The 10,677-nt window shown below is 46.1% G+C and overlaps 1 protein-coding gene across 1 annotated transcript in view; it reads right to left on the reverse strand.

The window, feature by feature from the left end:
• Positions 1-10,677, reverse strand: part of LOC143284952 (protocadherin Fat 4-like) — a 76,374-nt gene that overhangs the window by 1,430 nt on the left and 64,267 nt on the right. The window contains exons 53-59 of the mRNA XM_076592113.1: positions 9,363-9,551; positions 7,647-7,782; positions 6,123-6,408; positions 5,160-5,308; positions 3,736-3,985; positions 1,286-1,370; positions 61-139 (exon numbers count right to left, since the gene is read on the reverse strand). Of these exons, the coding sequence (XP_076448228.1) occupies positions 61-139; positions 1,286-1,370; positions 3,736-3,985; positions 5,160-5,308; positions 6,123-6,408; positions 7,647-7,782; positions 9,363-9,551 (1,174 nt within the window). The remainder of the gene's footprint in view (positions 1-60; positions 140-1,285; positions 1,371-3,735; positions 3,986-5,159; positions 5,309-6,122; positions 6,409-7,646; positions 7,783-9,362; positions 9,552-10,677) is intronic.

The following is a 10,677-nucleotide window of genomic DNA, read 5'->3' on the forward strand; positions in this document are numbered from 1 at the left end:
TGGCACACACACGCACACACACACACACACACACACACACACACACACACACACACACACACCTTCGGTCCGCCATAATCAGGGACATCTGGCGCGCCGTGAAGTCCTTGGTTCCCTGTCCAGGCAGGGCCTTTATCACCTGCACAGAAGGGTGACCAAATACATCACACATCAAATCAATCGGTCCTTCACTCCTAACAGACGGAGGACTTCAATCACCGACTCAAATGATGGACCGATCCACTAATTTTCTCAAGTCAGCCAGCATTCCTACCTGGTGATCAAACCAGCCACCCGAACAATCAAACCACCCACCCGAACAATCAAACCAGCCACCCGAACAATCAAACCAGCCACCAGAACAATCAAACCAGCCACCCGAACAATCAAACCAACCACCCGAACAATCAAACCAGCCACCCGAACAATCAAACCAGCCACCAGAACAATCAAACCAGCCACCAGAACAATCAAACCAACCACCCGAACAATCAAACCGTGTGACTGGGTGTCAAAGTACACACATGACCAACTCTTTCTCGTATGTGAATGAATACTTGCTGATACTGGCTTGCTGTAAACTAAGCATTACAATATCTGATGGAATCGTTGTGTGAATGAATATTGATTATTTTGCCCGTGGTGTCCAATGCTTATTACTCAGAGTATAACGCTGTAACTCACCCTATGTTTCAGTTATATTTGTATCTGTAAATCTTTGTCTGATTTTAAAAAAATGTTGAAGAACATCTGTTTCTCGAAAATCTTCGATTTGAAAATAAGTTAAAAAAAACAACAACCCCAAAAAACAAACAAAAACAAACAAACAAAAAAACAAAAACAAAACAAAACAAACAAACAAAAACAAACCAAAAACCCACATCTGTTTCTCGTTTGCTGACTGGTCAGATGTACGAACTGAGCACTGAAATTACACACAATCGTTGGAATGGTAGCACAACAGGGTAGACAACTCACAGAAACGTATGCTTGTTCTTCCTTCAGACCAAAAATACCAGCCGCGCCGTTTATACCTCGCTGTAGATGATGCTAAAAACTAAAACACACACATAAACGCATGACTATTCTCTCTCTATCTCTTTCTCTTTTGGTATATGTATATATATACGTATAGATGGGTGAAAAAACATACATTCGGTGTGCTTTTCCTCAAATAAATAAAAACACAACCATGCACATAAACAATGCCTGTCACCTACATACACACATAAATACAATGGCATGCACACGCACACACATCCCCCACCTACCACCCCCCACAAACCCCCATACCCGTCCCCTTCCACACCCACATATACCATACACAATACTTACCGTCGTTCAGGCTCACCGCTACACTGGCTGGTCGTCTGGAACAGAACAGTGCATGCTTTTCACTGATACACTGAACAACTGACAGGAATGAAAAAAAAAACCCACAAAAAAACAAGAACAAAAAGAAAACAAAACAAAACAAAACAATAACAAAAAACCCAACAACAACCAACCAACCAACCAACAAAAAAACAAACAAGCAAAAACAAACACAACCAACTGCACAACTCGCATGTAAAACATGGAAGGAGGAATTTGTTTTAATGTCCCGACACACATCGGTGATTGAAGACATTTTGCTGGAGCATTTATGAATACATTTGAGTATTATCGGTTAGAAGGGGTGGGAGATGTGAATGAAAGGAGAGTCGGGGAAAACTGGGCAAATGAGGGTGAAATGAGGGTGAAATGAGGGTGAAATTTGAAAAACAAAAAGTAAATACACTTTTAGGAAATTACTTAAAGGACCTCGTAAAAGAGAAGTTGTTAAACTAACATGCAAAACAACTGATAACGAATGCAAAAAGTCAAAAACATTAACGTTCTCAGTCACTTGCTAAGACACACTTTCGTGTACATAAGGCTTCATCAAGCTACAGTCAAAAATTATATGCATAATTGTCAGGTTACTAAAGCATATGCACTTGACATTAGAACAATACTTGGTCCGTAATGAATTTGATAACAGTCTGAGAGTTAAACTCAGAATTGGTCTGCGAATCGGACCAAAGTCTGAGAGAGTTAACTGACGATGTTTTAGACTTGAATTTAAGCACCTATAAAAGTCTCTTTCTAGTATATTGTTTATTTCCTTGTATGACAATGGGCAATAAATATATTTTTATATTATCTGTATGATTCTTTGCTCCCCTTTTTGCTATTGTGTCTGCTTGGTCGTTATGAAGGACATGGAAGAATGCTGTTTGGAAGGAAAAAGGGAAAGTGGAACAGAGAGACAGACAGACAGGCAGAGACAGAGACAGAAGGAAGGAATTTTTGTTTAATGTCCCGTCACACATATCGGTGATTGAAGACAGAGACAGAGACCTACAGACAGAAAGACAGACGGGTAATGCATTACTTCGAATCCCCCCCCCCCCGCCCCCCCCAAAAAAGTCCCTATTTCACATCAACACGTGTCCATGTGACTCAACAAAGAGCTATCGGTATCAGGTCGCCCAAGGTCACACACTAAAGGAGACCCTGCACTGCTGTTGAGTAACGTGCATCATTTCGGTGGCGTTCAGAAGTGCCTGTTGTGATTCAACACAGGTAGGAACACCACCCACAGCACCCCCTACAGACGACAATAACCGTTCAATCGTGGAGCCACACTGAATGGTCTCCCTCCTCGGAGTGAATCAGCAAAGTTAAATGGCAAAATATGCTTTACCTACTTTACAGGAAGAAATTGCCCTTCTCAAACCATCTCCAACCTCAAATACTTACTGTGATTCTCTGGTACAAGTTCTGACACTGATCTATTTACAGGAAGAAATTGCCCTTCTCAAACCATCTCCAACCTCAAATACTTACTGTGATTCTCTGGTACAAGTTCTGACACTGATCTATTTACAGGAAGAAATTGCCCTTCTCAAACCATCTCCAACCTCAAATACTTACTGTGATTCTCTGGTACAAGTTCTGACACTGATCTGTTGTCTCATGCCTTGTTCAAACAAACCAAATCAATAAAGACAAGCACAAAATAATCCGTACAGAAGAAACGTCATTCCAGCACTAAAAACAAAAGTTGTAGCTGTGTTGCAATGTCATTAATACGTGCTGTTGTTGAAATAAGCTGTAGCTAGGAGAAACATCCTTCCGAGCAAAATGTCCCCGACCTATCCTTCTTGAGCGTCTTGGAAGCTGGACAGCCGTCCAATAATGAATATTGAAGAACTAGTTGTGTGGACCCCGATCGCCCCGTACCGTCACCGGTCGGTGTGCCTTCCAAGGACCGTCCAAGTTGTGCTTCAAGTTCCCTTCAGGACTATTCGCCCCAGGGCAATCCAACTTGAACTGCCTCAGGAAGCACCGAGACCATTAGAGTGAGTCGTGGCTGAGGAGCCGGAGATGAATGAAGACGGTCACGGACGCCAACGTGGCGAAGCGGTTAGCATCACTACACACGAACTTTGGCCGGCCGAGGGTTCTGATCTCACCAAGTGCATGTATTTGTGGGGACTTTTCATCCGTGGCCGGTTCAAACGTTGTGTGCGCTGTGTGTCAGGCAAGTCAAAAGACCAGGAGAGGACTGAGCCTCGCCTTCCAATGCTGGGCCCTTGACACAGTGGATTTTTCATTCATTGCCCCGATGTCAGTCAAAGGTTAAGGAACGTTTAACCCTTTCTAACCAGGCTTACTTAAACTGCGTGACGAGGACACTTCAATACCCACCTCAAGGGTGGCTGTCGGTCCACGGGGTGCTGCTCGCTCCTCACGCAGCAGTCACGGTCGTAACGCGGGTGCCTGCAGCCGCCGCATTTGCAGTAGCGACAACACATGAAGATGAGGAGGCAGAGGAGAAGCAGGGCGAGCAGGGCGGCAAGGGCCATGATTATGATTCCCTCTGTGGTCTGCAGCCACGACCTCTGTTGTTCATTGTAGGCATTAACCCTCTGGATGTTATAGGCGTCCCATTCATTTCCTGTTGGTAGCAAAACACGCACACAAAAAAAGAGTAGAAACATGTCCCTGAAATTCATCGATACAGACTGAACAAAAAATGGGAAAGAGCAGTCCCACACACAAATACACACCCATTTTTCTTTTTCTGGTGGCTCTGATTAAAAAGAAACATTTGTCATGAATCACTGTGCCGTATTAGATAAAGGTTTGACTGTGACTTTGAGTTTGACACACACACACACACACACACACACACACACACACACACACACAAGTATTGGAATGTCCTTTCAACAGAGTATACAAAATATACAAAAAACAAAGCAAAGGAAATAAAACAAACATCGCCACTCCCACCTCCATCCCCCGCTAAAAAACAACAACAACGACAAACAATTTACATACAGCGAGTGACTGAATGTTCGGTGAATCTTCTTGGCTATTGTTTTTGTTTGTTCGGTGAATCTTCTTGGCTATTGGTTTTGTTTGTTCGGTGAATCTTCTTGGCTATTGTTTTTGTTTGTTCGGTGAATCTTCTTGGCTATTGTTTTTGTTTGTTCGGTGAATCTTCTTGGCTATTGTTTTTTGTTCTTGTTGCACTTTGTGAAGCGATTTCAACCCCTCTTTGAGAGAACAGCGCTACAGAAGAGCACTTCATTATCACCATCATTGTCATTATGATTACGATGATGATGATTAACATTTATATCATTATTAACGATGGGCGGAACAGCCGAGTGCTTAAAGCGTTGTACTTTCAATTTGAGGGTCCCGGGTTCGAATCTCGGTAACGGCGCCTTGTGGGTAAAGGGTGGCTATTTTTCCTGTCTCCCGGTCAACATAATAAAAAAAATCATGTGCAGACATACTAGTGCCTGAACCCCCTCCGTTTGTATCCGCAAGCAGAAGATCAAACACGTACGTTAAAGATCCTGTTATCCATGTCAGCGTTCGATGGGTTATGGAAACATGAACATACCCAGCATGCACACCCCCGAAAACGGAGTATGGCTGCCTACATGGAGGGGTAAAAACGGTCATACACGTAAAATCCCACTCGAGTAGGCTACATACGAATGAACGTGGGAGTTGGAGCCCACGAACGGAGAAGAAGAAGAAGAAGAAGAAGAAGAAGAAGAAGAAGAAGAAGAAGAAGAAGAAGAAGATTATTCATTCCTCCAGCCCCAGCCCACCTGACAGCCTCTCACTGGGAGTCCCCTGGGGGTCAGCGATGAACACTCTGCGAGCCTGGTCCTGAGTCACCAAGTTCTTGTCTGCGTTGCTGTTGGCGACATCTTCGGTGCTGTCGTCCTCCAGAAAGTACACGTGCACGTTCGCTAAGCTGTCGTGGTGAAAGGAAGTAATCATGACTGTGCAAGCAATAAAGAATGGTAACTCTCTCCATACACAAGGTACACAACTTCAAGTCAATGCTGCTCATGCTCGATTCAGCTAGCAGACAGGTACATAAAAGGTACATTGGAACAAACCCAGATACTTTCACAATAAAGAAGCTCTGGGCTTGTCCCTATACCGATCATTTGACTCGACATGTGCACACAACAGCAATGACAGAAGAAATGTGTGAAGACAAATGTGTGAGATTCAGGATGGTCTTCAGGGGAAGAGCCTGTGGTCACCGTGCAGCACCACCCAGTTTTTTCTTTCTTCTGTCTGAAAGGGTATTAGTTTTTTTGTTGTTGCCGTTTGTTTCAATATCAAAGTGCTATTTTCTACATAGTTTCGCCAGGGATATAACCCTTTTGTTGTCGCGGGTTCTTTTACGTGCGTTAAGTGCATGCTACACTAGGGACTTCAGTTTATCGTCTAATCGGAAAGACTAGCGGTCCAGATCACCACACAAGGTCTAGTGGAGAGAGAGAGAAAGTGGAGGGATGGGGGGGGGAAGGAGAGGGTACGGGGGCGGGGAGAACATGTTAGCGAACGAGAGATTCGATCCCGTGCCGTCAGATCATCTCTCTTCCTATGCGGACACGTCATTGCCATTAGACCACCACTCCACTGTCATAAACGATAAACAAATAAACGAAAAACAAACGAGAAACAAACAAACGACAAACAAACAAACGACAAACAAACGAGAAACAAACAAACTACAAACAAACAAACAACAAACCCAACCAAACCCCACTCACCCGTCGTGCCGGGTCCCCACACACCACAGTCTGGCCACGGCTCTAGGATGAGTCGTCCTCATCTCATCCTGCACATGCTGCAAGAAAGCCTCCCTCAGCGGCAAGAAATCCTCCTCGGTGATGCCAAGCTCGAAGAGGACCACCACCTGCTCAGCCACGATCCCGTCCACCCGGATGAGGACAGGGGTATCCGCGGAGAGCGACGGGGTACCTCCGTCGCGGGCCGACACCTGGACCAGGTGGGTGGCTTTCCGTTTGAGGGTGACGGTCCTGATGGAGAATTCCCCTGAGGGAGGGTCGTTTGGTGGTGGAGGTTAGTTGGTGTGTTATTTAGATATTCATTTATTCATTTATCTCTCTCTCTCTCTCTCTCTCTCTCTCTCTCTCTCTCTCTCTCTCTCTCTCTATATATATATATATATATATAGTGTGTGTGTGTGTGTGTGTGTGTGTGTGTGTGTGTGTGTGCTGTGATCGGCATTGTGTTGTTTCGTGGTGTCGTTCGAGCGTGTGCACGTGCAGCAAGTAAAGTGTTGACTGTGTGCACGTGCGTGTGAAACGGATAATAAAACAAAAACTTCCCACAGACACAGCATCCCTACTCCTACATTAAAGTACCCACTCTATCCCCCTGTTTCACCGCGTTCCCCCCTCTCCCCCTCCCCCGCCTCCCCATACCCCAGAAACGTACCCGGCCTCCTCCCCCACCATCCTCCATGCCCCCCCCCACCCCCAATCCCTCCCCTCTCCCCTCCCCCCGCCTCCCCATTCCCCAGAAACGTACCCGGTCTCCTCTTCCCCGCCATCCTCCATGCCCCCCCACCCCCAATCCCTCCCCTCTCCCCTCCCCCCGCCTCCCCATACCCCAGAAACGTACCCGGTCTCCTCTTCTCCCCCCCCATCCTCCATGCCCCCCCCCCCCCAATCCCTCCCCTCTCCCCTCCCCCCGCCTCCCCATACCCCAGAAACGTACCCGGTCTCCTCTTCCCCCCCCCCATCATCCATGCCCCCCCCCCCAATCCCTCCCCTCTCCCCCTCCCCCGCCTCCCCATACCCCAGAAACGTACCCGGTCTCCTCTTCCCCCCCCCCCCATCATCCATGCCCCCCCCCCAATCCCTCCCCTCTCCCCTCCCCCGCCTCCCCATTCCCCAGAAACGTACCCGGTCTCCTCTTCCCCCCCATCCTCCATGCCCCCCCACCCCGAATCCCTCCCCTCTCCCCTCCCCCCGCCTCCCCATACCCCAGAAACGTACCCGGTCTCCTCTTCTCCCCCCCCATCCTCCATGCCCCCCCCCCAATCCCTCCCCTCTCCCCCTCCCCCGCCTCCCCACACCCCAGAAACGTACCCGGTCTCCTCTTCCCCCCCCCCCCCATCCTCCATGCCCTCCCACCCCCAATCCCCCCCCTTTCCCCCTCCCCCGCCTCCCCACACCCCAGAAACGTACCCGGCCTCCCCCCCCCCCAATCCTCCATGCCCTCCCCCCTCCCCCTAATCCCCCACCCTCTCCTATCACCCCATATACCTGTCTCGGCGTCCACGGCGAAGATATTCACGTCTGAAGTCAGCAGGTAATAGGTGACCAGACCTCTGACACCTTGGTCAGCATCTGTGGCCGTCAACCGTATGATGTCTTTGGAACACTGCCCGATCAGGGACACCTGAAGATACACACGTGTGTCATTTTGCATTCAACCAATCATCGATGAAATCAATCAGTCGATTGATTACAGTTACAGTCGATTTCAATTAATCAGTTGATTTTAATCAGTTCATTTCCATTGATTATTTAGAATTATGTAATTGATTCGACCGATTTTTTTAAAGTTCATCAAAAATTAATAATTCATTGTTTATCAAATTTGGTGTGTCTACTTTCGTTTGATTTATTCACTTCCTTGTTCTTGTTTTATTTTTGTTTTTTCTTTTCTTTCATTTTGCAGATTTTGCGTACAGATTGTGAAGTGTCATGATCATGAAAACATGAAATCTATGAAGCAAACACTTAATGAAAAGTGAGTAACAGAATGTGAGAGAGGGAGGCAGGTAGAGAGAGAGAGAGAGAGAGAGAGAGAGAGAGAGAGAAGCCAAGACAAGGCAAAACAAATTATTTCGATGATAATAGATAAGCACTGGTGTGCTTTTTTACATCCAGTCCCCGCCCTGAATAGGGTCTACACTACACAATACTAAATAAAATGAAAGCATGGTGTTAGTAGAGATTCATAACAGGGGAAAAAAAGAAAAAGAAAAAGAAAAAAAAAAACCTAAAAAACAAAAACAAACAAACCCAACCAACCAACCAACCAAACAAAAAAACAAAAACCCACACACACACACACACACACACACACCCACAGAAGGGGGAGAGGGAGGCAGGTGGAGAGAGAGAGAGAGAGAGAGAGACAGCCAGCCAGCCAGACTGACAGACAGACAGAGACAAAGAAAGGCACAGACAGAGACACACAGGCACAGACAGATAGGTAATAATAATGATAATGATAATAATAATAATGGTATTTATATATCGCTGAATCTTGTGCAGAGACAAATCAAAGCGCTTTCGCACCAGTCATTCACGCGCATGCATAACTCTAAAACTATAGAAACTAAAGACAAGGAAGAGGCAGGCAAGGGAGGCTATTTTGGGAAGAGGTGGGTTTTAAGGCCAGACTTGAAAGAGCTGAGTGTGGGCACTTGACGAAACGAAAGAGGAAGTTCATTCCAATTGCAAGGTCCAGAAACAGAGAAAGAACGGCGGCCAACAGTCGAGTGTTTGAATCTGGGTATGCGTAAACAGAGTGGATCCGAAGCCGATCGTAGTGAGAGAGATGGAGTGTAGAGGTGAAGGCAGCCACAGAGATAGGAAGGGGCAGTTCTGTGAATACATCTATAACAGAGTGCTGATCTTGTACTTTATTCGGTGTGAGACAGGGAGCCAGTGGAGATGTTGCAAAAGAGGAGTGATGTGCTCCGATCTTTTCTTTCTGAGGACAAGTCGGGCAGCAGAGTTTTGTATGCGCTGAAGGGACTGAATGGATGAAGCAGGCAAACCGGACAATAGAGTTACAGTTGTCAAGGCGAAAGAGAATGAGAGAAACGACAAGTCTAGATGTTGCGTCAGTGGACAGATATTTTCGGACCATGTAGGTAGACCATACATGACAGAGTTACAGACAGGGACAGACATACAAACAGGCAGACACACAGACAGACAGACAGGCAAAAACAGACAAGCTACCTCTGTGTTGAAGTAGGTCTGCGTGAATACTGGAGCGTGGTCGTTGACGTCATCGATGTTGATGATGACGGTGGCAGATGACGTGTGAGTGGGGGCCCCGCGGTCAGTCGCCAGAACGGTGAAGGTGAAGGTCGGATCCAGTTCCCTGTCGATCACACGCCTCACAGTCACCACCCCTGTGTCGGACACCTGTCGGAAAAAACAACACCACCACCTGAACTGTACCGTTTCGTGTCGTGTTGTACCGTCTTGTTCACTTTCACTTTCTCATAGAAGCGTCACTGCGTTCGGACAAATCCATATACGCTACACCACATCTGCTAAGCAGATGCCTGACAGCAGTATAACCCAACGCGCTTGTCAGGCCTTGAGTGCATGCTTTTCTGTTTGTGTACATATCAGGGTGAGTTTCTTTTTACAGAACTCTGCCAGAGGACAACACTTCTTGTTGCCATGGGTTCTTTTTCAGTGCGCCAAGTGCCTGCTGCACACGGGACCTCCATTTATCGTCTCATCCGGAAGACTAGACACTGAGTTTGATTTTCCAGTCAAACTTGGGAGAATGGGCGAGAGCGGGATTCGAACCCACACCCTCACGGACTGTCTGTATTGGCAGCTGGGTGTCTTAACCATTCTGCCATCTTCCTCACTGAACCGTCTCGCCTCGCCTCGCCTCGCCTCGGTCGTGTAGTATTGTATTGTACTGTGTTGTGTTGTATTGTATTGTATTATGTTGTATTGTGTTGTGTTGGATAATGTCATACCGTATTGTTATCGATACTATTGTCATTCTATCAGTTATCATTATCATTATTATCATTACAAATATCATTACAATTATTTATTATCACTATTATTATCATTATCACTATTATTCTACCGTTTGTACTGAGTTGAATTTTGTTGTATTTATTGTCTTGTACTATATTGTGTCATGCCGTGTTGAATTGCACTATGATGGGTTATATCGTGATGTATCGTATTATGTCACACAGTATGGCATTGTGTACTGAGGTGGGTAATTCTGTGTTGTATTGTACTGAGCTGCCTCATACTACATTGTTTTGAATTGTGTTATGCAGTATTGTAGGTATATCTACTGTATTGGGTTATACCGGATTGGACTGTACTGTGCTCAATTGCGTTATACCGCATCGTATTATAATGCCGTGCTATTTGATTGTGCTACACCATGCTGTATTGTGTATTGTGTTAAGCTGTAATGCATTGTGTTACACAGCACTGTACTGCATTATATTGTATTGTGTTACACAGCACTGTACTGCATTATATTGTATTGTGTTACACAGCACTG

This window comes from Babylonia areolata, chromosome 8, assembly GCF_041734735.1.
Source record: "Babylonia areolata isolate BAREFJ2019XMU chromosome 8, ASM4173473v1, whole genome shotgun sequence".
Classification (NCBI taxonomy): domain Eukaryota; kingdom Metazoa; phylum Mollusca; class Gastropoda; order Neogastropoda; family Buccinidae; genus Babylonia; species Babylonia areolata.